The sequence below is a fragment of the Mus pahari genome, chromosome 13 (assembly GCF_900095145.1).
Source record: "Mus pahari chromosome 13, PAHARI_EIJ_v1.1, whole genome shotgun sequence".
Classification (NCBI taxonomy): Eukaryota; Metazoa; Chordata; class Mammalia; order Rodentia; family Muridae; genus Mus; species Mus pahari.
In genome coordinates, this window is record NC_034602.1 from 8,625,088 (window position 1) to 8,645,735 (window position 20,648).

The following is a 20,648-nucleotide window of genomic DNA, read 5'->3' on the forward strand; positions in this document are numbered from 1 at the left end:
CTGACTGGAGCTGACCTCCTTGGAAGCAGGTAGAGCTCTTTGACCTGAGTTAGAGCTGGTATCCTTGGAAGCAGGCAGTGTTGACTCTGGCTAGTGTGGGCCTACTGTGTCTCTAGTTAGAGCAGGCCTCCTATGTCTCTGGTTAGGGTAGATCTTCTGTGCCTTTGGTTACTGTGGACCTCTTGGGAGGCTTGCAGGCTGTAGTTTTTGGGTGGGTTATCAGGCCACTGGTCCGGCCCGAGTGGGGAAGTGGAGCAAAGGGGAAGGTGGAGCTTGAGACAGGGAGGAGGAAGGGGTAAGTCCTGAGTCAGCTGGGCTATGTGGGTGTGCCAGCTGGTGTGGGTATTTGAGTGAAATTCTTACCTGTGCTCTTGGTCACTGTGGGCGTCCTGGGAAGCACACAGGCTGTAGCATTTGGGCAGGTATAGGCCAAGCTGCTGATCTACAAATTAGTTTTTAATGTGTTTTTAGTTGTTTTTCTAGAAATTTATAGAAAAATAAATATTAGTCAGTAGCCTAGAGTTTGGTATAAATATAAATAAACACACACACACATTTTGGTAACACATACACATATGTATTTACTCAGTTATTTTCCAAGTCATGTCAGTCTCATGTTGCCTCCTGTCCTGGAAATTAGAGAGACAGAGGCAGAAGGACACGAGCACTTGAGGTCAGAAATTCTAGATCAAACTGGGGGACATAACAATGCCACATCAAAAATAAAATGCAAAGAGAAATGGAAGAAGGAAGAATGTTACTTTCCTAAGTAGCCACCATCAAAAAAGGAATATATAAAGTTTCCCTTTTGTTTTTAAGAGTTAGTCCTGGTTGAGGGTGTTGTGTAAGTTCACAGTGCTGATGGTTACCAGCACCTGACCTGTGAGTGTCTATTGCATTGCCTGACTGGTTCCATATGGTCTCTCCACCTTTGCCCCTCCCAAAGCTATAATACCAACCTCCATGCCCTTTCACTCTGCATTAAAAGTGTCACTTGATGGCCAAAGCCTAGAATTACGGAAGGCGCTTCCTCCTATCAATATCTGGTCCCTCATGAGAGGTGACATTGGATGGAAAGCTTATGGTCATATTCATTGAAGGATCTAATTTTGTAGGAAGGTTAAAGATGTAAAACAAGAGAGAGATTTAGACTGATAAATCTTTTTAATTAATGAATTTAGTTTTAAGCCCCTAAAATTAAGATTTTGTGTAATGTGGATTTATATAGATATATTTGCATTATTTTTTAAAATAAAAATAAAAATTGTATTTCAAGCATAATGTTTTGAGAAATAAATCCCTACACACACACGCGCGCACACACACACACACACACACACACACACACACCATTACTGAGACTCAAACCCAGAGCTACATCTCCAGATAAGAAACTAATTATTAAACTACTCATAAATATTTTAACATTAACTTCTCAGGAGAATAAAATTAAAGAAAGCCAAAACTTAACATTGTGCTAGCATTTATTTTGAATCAAGTGCTTCTTTTACTTTATTTTTATTCTATTCTTGCAACAGGGTCTAACTATGTTGCTTAGAATGTCTTGAAATGCATGTCCTCAACCACCTTTCTCTCACTGAGGTAAAAGCATAATCCCTACTGAGGGTGGCCCCCACCCACAGACAAGCTATGCACCCTTGCACTGGGCTCACTCAGTGCTCACTTTACATCAGAGCGAAGAGTGAAGAATCAGTCAAAGTGTATTAAATATCACACTTCAAAAGTAGAATTCTGCTCTTGAAAAAAACTGCCAAATAGCCGTAAAGCCAACAGAGCTTGGTTTCAGATAATAAATTTTATTAAAGTATTTCTTCTCATAGTAGGCACTGTTTTGTTTGTTGTTGTTTTGTTTTGTATAACACTAGGTAGGGTTCAAATCCAGGGCTTTGAACATGCTAAGTATGGCTGAGCTATATATTGGCTTTCCCAAATGCTTTTGAATTATCCTGAAAGTTATTAGTGTAAACTAGGTAGCTGTTTTGCTAAGCTTGACGATAATGATTGTAAAGTGATAGGCTATAAAGAACCAGCCACCTGTGCAGATAATGACTCTGATCCTTTTTGAGGAGGCTGTAGTTGTGAAGAAACAGCATTAGGCCACATGCCTAGAATGTTAGAGATTGCCTCATGAAATTTAGGCCAGAATCCAAAGTGGACTCTTGGAACATCATGACATTCATCAGATTAAGAAAGATAAAGTTTTAACCTGAGGGCTGGAAGAGATTTAAGGATATCTATTGGGAAGTCTAGAGATTCTGGAAGTATGACTTCTCCATGGATTTCTGTGTGAAGAAACTACTTGTAGCAAGAGGACCTTCAGACCTGTTAAATAGCACATGCACAAGCTTGGGAAGGAAGTGCAGGTGTGCAGTGCAATGCCAGTCTGTCGGTTAAGATCAGCCTTTTCTACTTATCAGACCCTGTCTGGGATAGAAAAAGGGGTCGGGGACTTAGCTCTCTTTGAAGAGTGCTATTCTAAGGAGGAATGACGTACCCACGTGATGGTCATCCTTCTTGGTTTTCTTGTGTTTTGCAAAATGTATCTTGGGTATTCTAAGTTTCCGGACTAATAATATCCACTTATCAGCGAGTGCATATCTAGTGACTTCTTTTGTGATTGGGTTACCTCACTAAGGATGATATCCTCCAGATACATCCATTTGCCCAAGAACTTCATAAATTCATTGCTGCCAAGCCTAAGAACCTGAGTTCACTTCCCAGGACCTACATGGTAGGAAAATAGCAACTCCTGCAAGCTGCTATGGACCTATGCAACGAATAAATTTAAAATAAATTTGAAATGAAGTTAAACTTTAAGCAAAGAAGAAAACTGAATGTATTGGGAACTTGTAGTACTCTCACAAGTGGGGAAGCTTGAAAAAATGATAAGAAAGATTCTTTTACACAGATTGATCCAGAAAATACATATGTAAAGACATTAAAAATTGCATGTTCATCCAGGCCTGGCAATGCACACCTTAATCCCAGCACTCAGGAGGCAGAAGCAGGTGGATCTCTTGAGTTTGAGCCCAGCTTGGTCTATAGAGTGAGAACCAGAGCTACACGGAGAAACCCTGTCTCAAAAAACAAAACAAACAAACAAAAATCCATGTTCTGGACTAGAGAAATGGCTCGGCAGTTAAGAGCACTTGTTGCTCTTACAGGGGACCCATTTTCAACTCTCAGCACCCACATGGTGTCTCACAACCATATGTGTAAAGAAATACCATGCCTGCTCAAGGCTAGTAGAGTACCTGCTTAGCATGTGTGGGATGAAAGAAAAAAAAACTGTAGAACTAACATTTTCAGGCTTATAGCATGTTACTAGCATACTTATTTATATGGTTAGGTCTTGCTGATATTTGCATTGAGAGTCAGAAAACCTTTTCATATTCCAAAAGAAATCATCATACCTTCTGTTAGTAATTATAATTATTAATTATTCTGTTATATTTAGTATTAGAAATCCAGGAAAGATACTGAAGCTTGAGTAAAGACTGTAGGTCTCTATGTATGTAGGAGACAAAAAAAATTTATAATACTGTAGGTCAGACATTCACAGTGCTTTGAAGATATTGATCTGATCTTTACAGAATTCTATAAAGTAGTGTAGTGTGCATGTGCAAGTATGTAATGTGCATGTGTGAATGCAGGCACATGTCCACCACCATATGAGTGCATAGGTCAGAGGACAGGCACATGTTGACCTTGTCTTCCACCTGTTCTTTCTGGTTTTGCTTGATGCTATGTATGACAACCTAGCTGGTTCTAAGTCCAGGATTCCTGTCTCTGCTTCCCGTCTTGCAGTAAGACCACAAGATGACAGATGTGAGCTACCATGCCCTGCTTTGTGTGGGTTCTGGGCATTCCAATTCAGCTGTTTTACCCACTTGAACCATGACCCCCAACCCTTAAAGTAATGCAGTGTTCTCCACATTCAGGGTAAAGAAGCCTAGATCAACTAGCTTAACCAAGTTCATGTGGCTGTTAAAAGCAGAGCTAGAGTTCAGTGCCAGGCTGTGTTTTTATAGACAGGATCTTCTGCCTTGTGCACACTTGTCTTGATCTTCTGGTGTTCTTGCCTCAGCCTTCTGACTTCTGAGACTACAGGTGTGTGCACTATGATAGTCTCACCAAAGTGCTGTTTCTGACCTGCACCCCAGCCTCAGAGGTAGCTTCGGGGGTGTGTTGTTGTTTATGAGAGTCACTCCGAAGGTTTCGATTCTAAATGAAGAGCCTGTCCTTGTTAGCTGGTTGTCTGTGAGCCTGTACTGATGAGGTGAGTGACTTAGACTGGTGGTTCATGCAGCTCCCTGGGTCTGAGGCCTGGCTCTACCACAAGCTAGTTGTGAGTTTAACTGTTACACAACCCTAGTAAATAGTTGAGTATCATAATCATTTCCATTATTATTATTATTATTATTATTATTATTATTATTACTATTATTTCTACCTATGGCAGTATCTTTTTGACATGGTTATTCTCAAGTCTTTGATGCTTGTGTGTTCTACTGAAGAGAATAAATAGCTACACTGAGAAGGCCACACTATTAATACATCCAACATCTACCTCTATTCTTAACACGCATATGTGTGCACCACCACATGAACACCCATGTGTGTACACAGACAAACACAAAAGTTAAAATATAACCAAATAAAACATAAAACATCAAACTCATCCAAGAAGAAAGTAAATGGTTTTTACCAGAGGTGTGTTGGTGTCCTACTTTGGTTTCTATTGTTATGATAAAACACTTGGTGAGCAAAGGGTTTATTTCAACTTAGAGTTTACAGTCCATGGTTGAGGGAATCCAGAGCAGGAACCCTAGGCAGGAACTGGAGGCAGGAATCAAAGCAGAGAATGTTTCTTCCTGGATTGCTCCCTGGGTCATTTGTTCAGCTAACTTTCTTATGCAGCCCAGGAAGCATGTGACATAACGTTCGTAATGTAATCAGCTTAACTCAGGCTTGCTCGGAGCAGCTACCGAATGGGAAGTGCCTGCGTAGGTATTGCATTGAGGGGTTGAGATCTCTCTTTTTTGTAGTTTTTGTTTGGTTTTGGTTGGGCTTTTTGGTTTTGGTTTTTTGTTTGTTTGGTTTTTGTTTTTTTAACTGGGAGCCAAAGACTTCCTAGCCATCTATTTACAGACATAAAACCCTCCAGTCCAGGCTGAGTTGTAGCTCAGTGATAGAATGCATCCTGGCATGGGAGAGGCCCTGCATGATGCCCAGCATTTGGCAGGTAGGGGCATGAGGGCTGCCCATGTCTGAGGCCAGCATGCTTTACATAGTGAGTTCCATACTAGCCAGAGCTTCATACAGAGAACACAAAACCAGAAAGTACCCAAGGTGTGTGCTTTAAAAATAGTAACGGGGTTAGTGAAATTTCTCAGTAGGAGAAGGATCCTCTTCCCAGGCCTGATTAAGTTCTGTCTCCAGGACCCAATGATGGAAAGAAAGAACCAACTCCAGAAAGTTGTCCTTTGACACCTACATGGGCACATGACCACACAAATAAAATACAATTTAAAAATATTTTAATGCTAAAAACCCAGTTTCCCAGTGGGTTTCTCTCAAGAAGCTTTTTTTCTGTTAGATTTTATTTCTCTTGTTGAAGACTTTTTCCTTCATATTATATCAATTTGTACTTCAAATTATGATTTTATATTTTTACCTTCTTTAAATAGCCAATAAAGAAACTTTGATATGTATTCTATAAATACCTGTGATTTTCAGTCTTAGTATATCTCTTCCAGGATGTGCTTTATTCTTGCATTTTCCAAACCCACTAGAGATAAGTGGCTGCTCATTCCTGGTGGCTATGGCTATGGGCTGTCTTCTGAAGGTAACAATGACACTTTTTCAGTTGCACAGATGTGTTGTTCTACTGTTGCCTGCATTTTTTCACCTTTTCTGCTTATGACCAATGACGTACTAACTGTATACTCACTAAAGAAACCCCAGCTCAAGTCTCTGAGGCCTTTTGGCAGTATCTCCAGTTCCTAACTCCATACCATGCCTACTGCCAGGCCCTCTTAGTACCTCGAGCACAGCTTGGCTTGCATTTTGTCCTGCATGCTATACTGAGGGCTTTGCACAGGTCTCCATGTTCTGTCCTACAAAGTCCATGGTGACAAGGCTCAGAGTTCAATCCTTAGCACTATAAAAGGGAGAGGCTCAAAAGGTTCAACCATTAGAGATAGTCAAGGGGCTCAATTAAAAAAAGAATACTCTAAAAACTGAATTGAATAAAGGCATGGGAAGATGAGAGGATACATTTCTACCATGTGCATCCCAGGGGTTGAACTAAGGTGTTTGGCCGCATCCGCAAGTGCCCTTAGCACCTGAGCCTTCTCTCTGGCCTTATCCACAGGATTCTCAAAATTAATGCAAGAAAGTTCTAATAAAATGCACTGTTCTACAAGATGTCTGTAAAACTTATGAATGGGAAGATTCCTGAACAATACTTTAATACGTTCTGTTGCTGTTGAAGTTTTACCTAAATGATCTTTTTTAAAAATGAGAGGGAGAGAGAATAGAGTTGGGGAGGTAAGGAGTTGGGGAGTGGGTTCTGAGAGGAGTTTAGAGAGAGAAAAAAATCATTAAAATACGAAAAATATTTTAGATTAAAATGAATTGAACTAGAAAAATGGCTAAGCAAGTAAAGACACCAAGCCTGATAGCCAGAGTTCAACCCAGAGCCCACACGGAGGAAGGGGAGACCTGGCTCCTGAGTGCACCTACAAACACCCCACACACACACAACACACACACACGCATGGCACACACGTACCACACACACAAATAAATATAATAATTTTCAAATGTTGAATCCTTATGAAATTATACCTCCAGAAATTTTGACATTCCTAAATACACAAAAATGTATGTCATTGTGTGTGTGTGTGTGTGTGTGTGTGTGTGTGTGTGTGTGTGTGTGTAATTTTCTTCAACTCTTCATGTCCTTCACATTATTATCTGCCATATCTAGAGTCACTTTTGAGTAATTTCCATGATAGAACTGTAAGAGAGCTTTAAGACAGAAAGACTGTCCAGCACACACCAGAAAATAGGGGCAAGCTGGCAGGGTGCACTCCATCTGTAGAGGCAGCTCACCATTCAAGTGACCTTACTCTGAAGAGCCTAATTGATTTCCAAGTCGACAGTGAGCTGTTCTGTAAATGCTTTCTAGAAGAGTAACTCACTGTTTCTTCCCATTTGTGAAATGTGTTTAGTGTCTCTTAAAATTGGTTCACTTTGCCAAATGCCTACCTGTCTGTGGTTTGGGCAGCTACACAACCTGAAATGCGTTTAAGGTCTCTCAGCAGTGTGGGCTGGGTGTGGGTAAGTGGAAGAGTGCTTACATACCATGAATGAAGTCCAGGGTCTGAATCCTATCACTGCAGTATAAAATAGAAGAATTCCAGATTTGGAACCTCACTCTTCTTTATTTTAAAACCTGAAAACCCTGCTTGTGAAAAGAATAAATAAAAGCCACAAATAAATTGTTGAATGAATGAGTTCCTGAAAGAAGTCATATCTTAATGTTCAGTCTTTTGTGAGGTGGAATATAAAAGTGGTTGCTCTCCTTGACAGTTAGACATTCACACCATTCCTTCTGCTTTGCACGAGCAGCTTTCTGTGGAGTGACTCCTGCTTCCTCCAGAAGCAGGAGAAGGGCATGAAGTCTCATTTACACAATTATTTTTCCAGCTCTTGTCCCTGGTTACTTAGTGGTTTTGCAGCTCATACTCTAGCTACAGTAACTGATTTAAAAAAAAAAAAAAAAAGCTGACATTAAGACATTTGGTATCCAAAAAAGATGCCTCATTCCTACAGGAAGAATAATACAGACCTCCTTAAGGAGACAAACTGTTTATATGTTTGTTGCTAGAGATTATAATAATTTTAAGGTAAAAACTCCTTGTTCTTTGTGATGTCCTTACTGGTGAACATTCCATTTCAGCAAATGTACACTGAGCCTTTAGCTCAGATCTTCTTGTCATACCTTACCCCACAGCAGCCTTCAATAGTGCATTTTTCAGGTTATAAAACTAAGAAGAATTTAGCATTTATAGAACTAGCAGTATTGGCTCTGCAGTGATGAAAATGTAGTTGTAATTATAAATTTAAAATAATTTTGAAAGAAGAGGTAGTTACAAGGTAAGGTTAAATAAGATTAAATGATTTGTGGGCATTTTATGACGGCAGTCTTCATTTTAAGCTACAGTGTAAAAGTGCTTTATTCTGAGATTAGGTATTGTGGCAGAAGCTGAAACTGCCTTTTCTATCGCAGTGCCAGAATACAACCTCTTTTCCTTTCTGCACTAACAAGACTGCTTCGCCACCGCAGCCCACTCTAAGTAATTAAATCAATCCTTTGTACTTACCGTATTCTCCTCTAGTGACGGTACTAGATCTGATTATATGCTTCATGCATATTCAAAGTACCGCGCTGACAGCTCTTTAATGAGCTCTTACTTAATCAGTATGAACAATGTTCATCTTGTTCTTTTTTTCCTCGTGCATTAGAGCTAGGAACAGTTGGGAAAAATGAAACATCCAGCATTCATTTGAAAAATATATTGTACTTTGAAAAGTGTCTAAGCGGAGGAAGTTGCATTCTGCCCTTTAAAAGTCTGATGGACAAATTGGATTACTAGTATTGGATTAAATAACAAATGGTTAGAGGAGAAATGAGAAAAGCTCACTGTGATCAGAGGCTTTAATATTTTTTGTTGCTTATAAAGCTAAAGGGGTCTTTAACCAGTTATTAAAGTCAGGATTAATTTGTAATGGTTCAACTTACTGGCTTTTAAAAGCTTTTAAATTTAAAAAATTTTAAATCCCTATATACAATAGTGTACTGATATGTTAGAAGAAACTTTAATTTTTTTATTATTAGGCTGAATGTAGATTTCTATCACTGTATACCACCTCAGATAAGGATTAATGATACAGAATGGTTTTTTTTTTTCAGTGAATAGAAGTAAGCTGTATAGTAATGTATCTTTAAGTATTGTTAGGTTTATTTCCTTTTGAAACATGGTGGGGGGCAGTTATTATTATTTATTTCCTAACAATTGCAGGGGTATCTTTGATTCTTACCTAGAAATACAGACATGAGTTAGCAAGAAAACCACACAGTTGCACATCAGTATGGTCAAACCTGGGAAGCAGGGGTTCCATTGAAGAAAATGATGTTAATGTAAAAGAATGCTGCCCGCTTTTAGTGTTGCCTGAAAGTTTCAATTATAGGTTAAGTTAAACTCAAAACAGAGTTTTAATATATCTGTATCTTTAGAAGCCACTTGAGTTATGAAGAATTGGATCTTTAATCAGAAATTAGATATCTTAAATCTATGCCTATTAATATTGCACACATGTGTCAGTTCACTGATCAAAACGCTTCCACCGGGGTACTTTGGCCTTTTTCCAAACTGCAAGCTTTTTCTCAGCTTTTTCTTTTTACTCTTTCTTCTTTTGTTGCTTCCCAGGGATTTGTGCCTATCGCAGCCTGTGTCACATGACCAGTGTCAAGACATCACATGGTCCAAACTGAATACAAAACCAGCTACCCTAAAGGAAAGATTAAAAGTACTGTAAAACAATAAAGACTTTTGTTGAGTCTCAGAACGAATCTATCTTAGGTCCTCACACATTAAGTTCTAACAATGCGAAATAACCAGTACCTGGTCACTGTTCTTCCTGAAGATGGGCAGCATCCTGAAATTCATCCACAGCCTTCTGCACACAGACCTGCTTTGAATATTCTAAAGCATTCTTTAAATTTGTATTAGTATAGAAATAGCTTAATTATGGCATTTCCATAATTTATAAAGTAAATACCTAGGCAATATGACAAAATACACAATAGTTATTATATCATATCATCTCACTGAAGTGAAAAGAAGTCTGTCTGTAGACAGAGGTATGCACATGTTTGATGCCTGAGAAGAGCACATGTCTATGACAGGGCCTACTTCTGGAGGAGTTCTAAAGTGAGGAGGCTGGAGATGCTAAAATTAGACTCTTTAAATATGGTGATACCTCTGCATTGTTTGAATTTTTTTTAAAAAACTCAATGTCTTCAATTTTTAAATGGAACTATCACACTTACGAAAGTGTACAGAGTGGTCTTTTCAGGGATATTCAATTAAACTTTTAAGTTTATCCTATGAGTATTGTGCAGAAATTGGACTGTTAATATTAAGTAATGGGTTAGCAAAGCAATAAAACAACCATAGATGAAACTTGGAAGAGAAAACAAAGGTGAAAGGATTGCTAATCTGATCTTGTATAATTTGAAAGGTATTTTTCTTCACTATAGTGTGACCTGCACATTGCTTTACATGCAGTGTCGCGGGTGTATGTACTCTAATGGGGAGCAGAGGCAGAGCTGACTGTAAAGTGCCCCTGGGCTGGAGGTCCTTCATAAGCCAAATGTTAGAGTGTCTCTTTAATGAATTTTTAAAAAATACTTTAATCATTGTGATGATGCTTTCCACAGAGAGCTGTGTGTCTTCCTGTAGTCTTGTTGTTTACAGTACACTTAATGACGTGTGAGTAGTTTATCTTTTAGAGTCAATGAGTCCTCATGGTACACACATATAATGCATTTTACATTCCAGGAGGAAAACAAGAAGTTGTTAAAAGCAAAAACTGGGCTTCTCTGAACTCCCTGCTATACTGAACAATGCTCATAATAATTTTTATTAAATCATGACCATATGCCTGTCAGCACCCTACATTCCTCACTGAAACATAATAGCAAGTCAGCCTCTGGGAGGGTTTAGAAGGTGAGCATTCTGTTTGTGGTAGTTGGTGTTAGCATGCTCCACAGGTCTGTACAGAGGATGAGAACTCAGGCTGCGTAAGTTTCTGCTCTGAAAGACTGGCTTCTGAGTTCTTACCTACTGCTCTGTTTCAGGCCTGGACCAGAGTCTTGTAAGCACTGCACTGTGCACATTTGAAGTATCTCAAATATTTTCCAAGTGAAAACGTTGTGCTGAACTGGTTTTTGGCTTGCAGGGTGTCACATAACATTGCTCTTTGTGATCTGCAGGAAGGAACACGGAAGAAGAGGAGGCAATGATGCAGGAATGGTTCATGCTAGTTAATAAGAAAAACGCCTTAATACGGAGGATGAACCAGCTCTCCCTCCTGTGAGTACCCAGCATTACACTGCCAGCGTGTGGCGTGCTGTCAGGGCCTTCTTTGGGGCTTAATTTTTACTAAGCTTAATTATTTTCCTTTCCTTAGAAAGCTAGTATATAATAATACTCATGTGAACAGTAAGAATTTGCAGATGGACTGATAGACACTGGGGAAAAGTGGTTTTTAAAGTCAAGAATTGTAGAGCAATTTTTGAGTACAAAGTATTTTTAAATTTTTATTTACTATTGTATGTGTGTATATATGTGTGTGCATGTGTATGTGTGGGCGTGTGTGCATGTGTGGTGTGGGCGTGTGTGTATATGTGTGCATGTGTATATATGTGTGTGTATGTGTATATGTGTGCATGTGTGGTGTGGGCGTGTGTGTGTGTGTGTGTGTGTGTGTGTGCGCGCGCGCGCGTGCACATGGGTGCGTACATGTACATTGAGTTCACACACTGCAGTGGGAGTGTGGAGTCCAGGAGACAGGCTCTGTGGAGTTAATTCTCTTCCTCACTTTATATGTCAGCTCTGGGAGACAAATTGGGGTCGTCAGGCTCAAGGCAAGGGCCTGCGGCACCATTTCACAAGCGCCCAGTTGTGTTGGAGAAATAAATCCCTTGTGAGAAGAGGATTAGCTTTCACTTGGGGTTAGAGGAGCCCTCCAGAAAAGTAAAACTGAGGTTTGTTTCTAAGAGTCTAAGCTAAAAAATAAGTCTTGTAAGGACAAAGTACATTTATTATGGATAGGTGGTGGTAATATAAATTTCGGGATAAGAACTTAATTACCTATCGGTGGCCCTACTGTGAATGTAGAGAGTAAAGTGCTATGGAAACAAGGCCACTTACAAGCATCTGAGCCTTTAACATTTAGTTCACTGGAGGGATTACCGTTCACCCCTATCTACTCATCAGTTCGTGTTCCTGTAGTATACCAGTATTATGGGCCAGCTTACCGTGTCTCTATTTGAATGTAAAACACTAATTTTATCATTTCTTCCTTGCTTACGCCTGATGAGAACACAGTACTGCCTGGGTTTTTGGTTTTCACTGAGTACACTCATTTGTGTTTCTTCTTTTCACATGAGGGTTTCAGTAAGAGGATTTATTGTGGACTATGATAGCATTTTACAACAGAGCCTTATACCTGGTACTTAAAACAAGCAGCATTTAAGAGTGGGACTGCTTACCTTTAAAGTGTTCCTCTGTGCCATTCAGAAGGAAGGAAGGAAGTACATTACTAAGTGTTCACCGAACAGAGGTTTGGGGTCTGTTATCATTTATTTAGAGTGGCTTAAAGTTAACTAGCAAGTCTGTTATGACTCCTAAAATCAATGGAAACTCAGGAGGTTTTTATAAGGGTTTAATGATTTAGTAATTAGCATATTGATGAACTTTTTGCCACTTGCCTAGGGAAAAAGAGCATGACTTAGAACGAAGGTATGAGCTGCTGAACCGGGAGCTGCGGGCCATGCTAGCCATTGAAGGTAAAAGCTGGGGTGAGGGGGCCATGCTAGCCATTGAAGGTAAAAGCTGGGGTGAGGGGGCCATGCTAGCCATTGAAGGTAAAAGCTGGGGTGAGGGGCCCATGCTAGCCATTGAAGGTAAAAGCTGGGGTAAGGGGGCCATGCTAGCCATTGAAGGTAAGAAAGAGCCAGGGGGAGGTGAGGTGCTAGCTGTCAATGGGGTTTAAAGAGTGTTATACATATTTGGTTTAAGTAGGTCAGTTCTAGTTGGTACCTATAGGAATTGTATATATACCTTGAAGACAGAAAACTGTATCCAAAAACAAACTCATAGAGTTAATTTAGATAGCTAATCACTGTGTTTACTATTAATAGTACTTAACTTTTGAGTTAGTAAGAATAAATTTCCATAAAACATAAAATGTATGAGAGCTAATTGATTTTAGTTACATTTTATATGCATTTTAAAGTTTTTTCCATTGGGGAGTTTCGATAAAGATTTATTGTTTTGATTATTTATCGTTAGGATAGTGTTGTTCTTTTCTATTTTTCTTTGCTTTGTTTTTTTAGACAGGCTCTCCCTCTCTATCCCAGTTTGGCATAGAACTCAGTATTATAGCCTGGAGTGACTGCCGGCTCATGGAAGTCCCCCAGCCTTAGTGCCCCATGGGCTAGGGTTCCAGGAGTGAGCCATCACACCCAGCCCTGTTGCACTTCTTAAGGCTGCACGCCTGTTAAGTAAATATTTGGGCAATGATTGATATGAAAGAGAATGAAATACATGCACACTTTTGTAAGCCAGGGTTTGTGTGAGCATCCGCCAGTTCAAGTTTAGCATTTACTATATTTTCTTAAGTTCTGAAGTGTTTTATAATGCTCTTCTTATATCTCTTGTTTAAAATGCCTTATAGTTCAAAGATTTTTGCTTAAAAGCTAATCCTTTGGGCTCTGTAAAATAGATCTTTTGTCTAATCAATGCAAATTGATTTTCCTGTTCTATATTGACCTCTTAACCCATTGACTATCCGCGGTAATTTCGTTTTCACCTGATAAGGTACCTGACCCGTAAGTCAATTCTAATTAGTTCAGAAACTAGAAATTTAAGTTTGTAAGAGAACGCCAAGTGAAGACTTACATTCTTAAAATATTTCATAATGTATTGCCTTAAAATATGGCCTATTTTTCAGTGACCTTGTATGTTGTAGAAGCTTTACTTTAATTATGTTTATAGCTATTATCTCATTTAATAATATCACTGATAACATTTGTATATCTTCAGTTTAAAACTCTATTTTGCTTTTAAAAGCTTCATTTAGCTAATTTCCTTCAAATGGCTAAATGTGTCAAATACCATTGATAACTATTAAATTTTTCAAAATTATTTTAGAATTTTTATGAACTTTGCCACTGCAATAAAATACACAAGTACACCAAATGGTATTTTTCCTTTAGATATAGTTTTTCTAGTTATAGTATGGTTTTTTAAGAAGAGATCAGAAAGCTAAATAGTTGAAAAGTAGATGCAGCAGTTACTATATAAGTAGGATATATGTAGAATGTATCTGTATATAATATAACTCATTATACAGTATATAATATATATTCATTATACATTACACTCAATGTAAAGTAGTCTTAATTTGTTTTTATATCCATCTTCTTCTGTACAGAAAGATAAATTGTCCCTAAAATACAACCTTATACAGTATAATTGGCTTTTAGGGCAGAGATGATATACTGCTTTTATTCCCCAAACCAGTATTATTGCTAAGTATGCATTTTATACCACCCTTACACATGGAAAATATGCCAGTTTCATTGGCCATCTGTATGTATAGAACCTACCATTTATTTGTTCTGCTTGAGGTTCTTACCTTTAGAGAGGATGCAGTAAAAGCCATATTTTAAATAGCTAATGTAACTATTAGTCTTTTGCCTCCCCTCCTCATCCTTTCCTTTGTCCTTCCTTTCCCTCCAACACACAAGCATTTTAGATTGCACTGTTCTGTATGAGACTATGCCTCAAATCTGTGTCAGTTTCTCAGTAAGAGAAAAGATGGAGTCTTGAAGAAGAGAACAGCCTGTTGATTGCAGACGGAGGCCTTAGAGAGAGAGATGCCTGTCTCAGTAGGCTGAGCAAGGGGACAGCTGCAGGCTGCCCTCAGCATGGACATGTGAGCTGCAGCAGCCTTTCAGACCCCAGAGCAAAACATGGGAAGAGACAGCAATAGCCCCATGTTGTCTTCCTGTGTTTAAAATGCACTGTCTTCTCCCAGCGTCTTCTCCTTAGCTATAGCTATAAACCAAAGCCTTCCCAATGCACTTCTGCATGTGGCAAGGCATGTGCCAGCAGAGATAGCAATAGTCACAGCACACTGAAAGAAACATTTACAGTGTGAGAACAAACAATTATGATATGATAATAATATTCAATATTGTTCATCCTTTCTTCTGAGAACCCATTATCACTCTCCCTGTTCCCTGAAGTGTCCTCCTGGTTGCCACTCTCCTGAGCTCAAGCTAACAGATACCTTGCTGATACTTTTCTATTGTTTTTTGTAGTTGTTGTTCCAGAGTATTTAGTGCTCCCTCAGGAAAGACAAAGTCACTTCTGCCCACATTGGGGCGGGCTTTTTAGAGAGGGACATGTTCATTTTCTGCACAAGAAATGGATCTTCTCTAGGATTTGTACATCTTGATTTATTCTTGGCTTAGAGTTTGAAGTGGGTGCTCTTCTAAAGGGATTTATGCATAGGTTCACTATTTTTGTAGTTATGGTTTATATGATAAGCTTTTTATATTTAAAATCAATATGTAATCCTGTGGAGGAGCTTATCCCCTAAAACCCCATTTGTAAATCTATTTTAGCTTTGTTACACAGCACAGCCACAGTCTTCCGTGGATTGATTAGGCTCCACAGTAGAATCCTATCAATGGCCTGTTCTGATGATGAGGCAAACTCTTTCAGGATTGCTAGTTGACTGGAACTAAAGATAAGGCTTGACTGCAATCCCCCAATGTGCTCTTTACAAAACTAGTGTTAATTTTCATCAAAGTGCCAAGCTTATTCATATTAGCAAGGCTGAAGGTTTTACCAGAACTTTAGGTCTTTCTGTTCAAGTGTTTATATGTATTTCTCTTGCCCACCCCCCCTTTCCCAGTAATTATCAACTTCAGCAAATAAACTGAATCAGGGCATGAACAATTAGCCCTATATATGAAAAAGAGGTTTTTTTCAAATTAACAAACAGCTCAGTTGAGATGCACATAAACAGAATCTCTTTATTTCAACACTTTGGCTCAAATGCTACATCAAAACTTAATCCTATTTGTTGTGAAAAGATATGGCCTCTGTACCAAAAGTACACTGGAATCTTTAAATTTATCAGAACCCACACTGTAGTTTGTCCAAGCTAAAGTCAGTTCAGCTAACCAGTTAGCTGTGACTGGAGCTGTAGCTGAGCAGTCAGGTTATAACGAGGTAATTCATCAAATACATGTGACATATCTAGGTGAAGCTATTTAAAAGGATCTTCAAAACTTAATCTTGAACATACCTGTTAATCTTGATCAATTTAGAATGAAATATTTTTAAATGATCAAAATAGTTTACTAATTTCTCAATCGGCATTCAGCTATATATAATTTTAGTATATAAGTGTATGTATGCATGTATAATAATATAATTCCTTCCTACCACAAGAAACAAAACAGCAAACAAAAGTATAGATTTGCTAAGATAAAAATCTATTTATTGCACATAGGTATTTACAGTAATGACAGTTAACAGCAAAAATCCACCAATTTTATGTTACAGTATTTTAAATTCTGATGTCAGTTAACTTTGACTCTAAAAATGTTTTTTTTAACTACCTAAATATTTTTCAGTTTTAAATGTTTTTTCAATTATGGGAAATGTTATTGAGATAGGAGACATGAAATATAAAAATATTCAAATTTTCAGGGATTACAGAACTTTCATTTGCTCATATTGTTAAATTTTAATTTTCCAATGTTAATGAAGTCCTGACATTTTAAATAATTAAATAATAATAAAGCCTTTTTAAGTAGTCAAGTTCAGATGAGTGATTCAATAAGAATTATGTATTTGTTTTTTTTTTCTTGGTTTAGATTTTTAATTTACATTTTTGTGTATGGTGGAAAAAAATGTGCTTCCTGGTTGTAAACTTACCAAAATATCTTAAAGCAAAGAAAGAATTGTAAATCTTATACCTATAATCAGAATTTTTTATTCATTAAAACTACTAATTTAATAATTGCAAAATTCAGTCATAATTTTAGGATCTTTTCTAAATTCAAGAACTACAGTGACCTAAAATTAAACTAAAACTGTCTATCTTAAGAATCCTTCCAGTCGAAAAGCCTGTTACCTCACTTGCTTTGGCGAGTAAGGCCTACTTAAGAACATGAACAGATTAGAAATATTTCCAACATTCCTGTGTCCTTAGTCACTTGGGTCCAGAGAGTAAAGGTTTTGGCTTCTCTGCACTTCTCTTATTGTTAAAATTCAGACATAGTTTTCTGTAAGTTTCCTTCTTCTTCTCCATACTATAAAATATTTTGCCCTTTAAATGAGAGCATAATCATAGTCACTGGATATCTTTGTATTTGTGGTGTTTTGTATGGAATGTGGATCATTTAAAAATGATCAAATGATCATCCGGGTTTGCGATTAGCTTGGTGAGTTTAATATGTGTATTTTTGTTTTTGAGCTTGTAAAAGGAGCAGTGATAAACTGAGTTAACGCCTAGCTGCCTTTATCCAGCTCCGCTAACCTTTACTGCATGATGATGCATCTAATTTTTAATTCGTAAACACAAGATAGCGTTCCGTGTGGCACCGATCGCTTTCATAGAGCTGTTGAGCAGTTTGCGGTCTTGAATAAATTTTGCTTTGGAGGGGGGAGGGATTTGAAGTAGCACATTCTTGTGTGGTTTGTGAAGATTCACATGGTAACCAGCATAAGCATTGTTAGGTTTATCTGAATAAGCACCAGCCATGTGAGTTTTAACGTGATGGCCCAGAGCAATGGAGAGAGAAGAGAGAACCCCGAAGGATTGCACTTGTCTGGTTTTTGGAAAGTGTGTTTGCTGGGGAAGGGGAACTGTAAGAGTCAGTGGCCAGAGTGCTGCGCCCCCCCCCCCACACACACACCCTTAAAGCTGGTGTCCTGTTTCCCTCCAGGCCCTCTTGCTTTCTGCTATCTCCCCATCATCTACTCCTTCTTTTCATTGTTTACCTTCCTAATGAGGGAGGCGGGGTAGACTGGGGCTTGATTGACAGCTACAAGCCCTTACAGTCTGGCCAGAGAGCAGTTGGCTTTGGTTTCAAAAGTGTTTTAAATGTTAGATTGTGGTCCTGTTTTTATCAAGTGAAACTGCTGCTCATCTTAAGGAAAATATCAAAGCTGAAAAGGTTAGGTTATGTATATCACTGGGTACTAAAACTGGCATAAAAATGGCCACCCACCCATAGGAAAGGCACTGCCCAGAGCATTTTCCGACCTTTTAACATGGGAGTTTGAGAAAGAAGTATATGGAGGGTTTTTTTCCCCCTTTGCAAGAGTGCTTCGATTTGAAACCACCCAGCAAATGTCTCCAAAAGAAAGCTGGCTGTGATGCGGTCGAGAGCTGCAGTGTAATACTGCAGAGCACATTTATTTTTTTACTTCAAAGAAAAATGCTAATTAGCCGATTCACTACTTTTAAAGTTATTGTGAAGCATATGGCGCCCAGTGTGAGATACATCCAACTGCTAAAATAGAGCGGGGAGGAAATTAGCGAAGAATGGGCTGTTTGGGGTGAGAGTGGGGGCGGGGAGGAGAGTAGGTTCTCAGGCAGATTCCCCAGCCTTTTCAGAAGGATTTTACCAGCCTTCTTTGCTTCCCCGCCTCCTCGTTTACCCACTCCCCCAGCCCCAAACCCTGGGCCAACCTCTTCTGGACTCAGCTCCCCTCCCCCACTCTGCCTGAATTCAGGTGCCTGCCTTCCGCCTGGCCACTGACTCACACCTGGTTTCCAGCAGGCTCCTGACCCGCAGCACCAATCTTCAAGAAGTGTTTACCAAGTAGGGTTTGGGGCATGAAACCCTCACGTCCTCAGCCAAACTCCCCCAGCGAACAGTACCTAGTGGTCCGGTTAACGCGGTTTGCTGAGAGTTTAGGAAACTGGATTAGGCGGGAAGGGGAGGGCAGGTTGCAAGTGCTCTGAGCCCCTCCGGGTGTTTACTGGCCTCCTGCCCCATGCAGACTGGCAGAAGACCGAGGCCCAGAAGCGACGGGAGCAGCTCCTGCTGGATGAACTAGTAGCCCTGGTGGACAAGCGAGATGCCCTTGTCAGGGACCTGGACGCCCAGGAGAAGCAGTGAGTGGGGCTGTGGGGTGTGGTCTAGGGGAAACCACCGACCAAGGGGACAGACAAGAAGTTTATAGAAACTTCATTTCGAGAACCTGAGAGGTCCGGTGCCTTTGTGCCCCACTTGCCGCTAGGAATCCAGATAGTTTGTGTGTGTGCGATGTCTTGCTCTCCCCCTTCATGCGGAAAAATAATTCTGTCTTTCCTGTTTGTCTAACATCCAGGGCCGAAGAAGAAGATGAGCATTTGGAGAGAACTCTGGAGCAAAACAAAGGCAAGATGGCCAAGAAGGAGGAGAAGTGCGTTCTTCAGTAGTAGCCTTGGACCAGACCTCTCCCACTGCTTCAGTCTTAGGTCCCCAGGCCAGAAACAGACTGGTTGATTTAAAAACTTTTTAACATTTTGTTTGACTGGATTGTACTTCTGGAACCACCCCCTCCCCCAATTCCTCTTCTCCAGATAATACACAGAGCTCCCGATAGCTTTAAAGACTCTTTTTGAGTTAATCATGAAATCATTCTTTAAATCCTGTGAAGTAGATTTGCGCAGACACCTCGTGAATGACTGGTAATGAAGATGCTCAAGAAACTGTCCAAAATAGGGGCGGGGGGAGGATCCCTGGTTCTCTCCCCTTCTGTTTTGGACGGGATGAGAATCTGAAACATGTTTGTTGTAGTATTGTTGGTAATAGCGAAATGACAGTGGGTGGGGGGGCAAAGGGGAGTAAGAAAATGTCATGAATTTTTTTTCCAATCCTGCAGTATGTATGTAATACTGTTACTTAAATCTCATAGTTAGATCATAGTCTGTGTATTGACGAAGCTGTGTTCCATTTGCCAGTGGGATTTTCTGCAGTTGTTTGCATTTCATATAAAGATAATAAAGTTCCTCCCTTCTCTTCTCAGAGGATGGCCCTGTAAGGTAGCCTGAGACAAACCTTGGGGTTTGAAAGGTGCCCTGGGAAAACAGCGCTGATTAATGTGCAGCAGTTTACAAAGACAGTTCATCAGCTGATGATGCACCATCTTTTACTCCGAATAATTATTTATTACATCTTGCTTGGTTCCTACTTTTCGTTGGGGCTCAACATTGGCTCAAGAATGCTGTTAATATTTATTCTGTATTGATAAAAAGTCTGTCTTGGCACTACAAGTAAATATCCCATTACATCTTCTCTAGCATAGCACTGTGTGTTTTGTGAAAATGGTTATGTTTATTTATTATAATACTGAGTCATATATAAATTTTCAATAAAAGCAGAAACTTTCTTACCTTAAACCCTGCTGCAGTTTATTTCCTTGCAATGAAAACTTGAGTGGGAGTTTGTGTATCTTTCCATTGTGAAGCCTTTCCGTGTGGAATCCAGCCCAGGACACTGGCCTGTGTGTGGAGCTGACACAGATCCAGAGGAGCTCTGCTCTCACAGAATGCAAATTGCAAAGTCATTAGTCACATTTTTAGGGAGTGTAACCTGTCCTTTGGAAAGAGCCTTCTCTCTGAAAGAGTCCACACCACTGGGGGGGGGGGGACACGCATCATGATGAATTTTCTGGGTCCTATGTAGGAGAATTTCTTCCCACCATAACCAGCAAGTCTGTGGGTACTGAAAAGAAAGGGAGCGGGCTACG

The 20,648-nt window shown here is 39.4% G+C and overlaps 1 protein-coding gene across 8 annotated transcripts in view; it reads left to right on the top strand.

Moving 5' to 3' along the window:
• The window catches only part of Ehbp1 (EH domain binding protein 1), a 266,956-nt gene extending 246,658 nt beyond the window's left edge, over window positions 1-20,298 (top strand). For 6 of the 8 annotated variants that reach the window (XM_029545445.1, XM_029545444.1, XM_029545448.1 and 3 more), the window contains 4 exons: window positions 11,090-11,189; window positions 12,594-12,667; window positions 18,915-19,029; window positions 19,245-20,283. In XM_029545445.1, coding sequence (XP_029401305.1) covers window positions 11,090-11,189; window positions 12,594-12,667; window positions 18,915-19,029; window positions 19,245-19,335 — 380 coding nt within the window. In that variant the 3' untranslated portion in view covers window positions 19,336-20,283. Of the gene's footprint in view, window positions 1-11,089; window positions 11,190-12,593; window positions 12,668-18,914; window positions 19,030-19,244 lie in introns of all 8 variants that reach the window. The other 2 variants (XM_021210545.2, XM_021210546.2) reach the window with 1 other exon arrangement.
• Window positions 20,299-20,648: the final 350 nt, after the last annotated feature.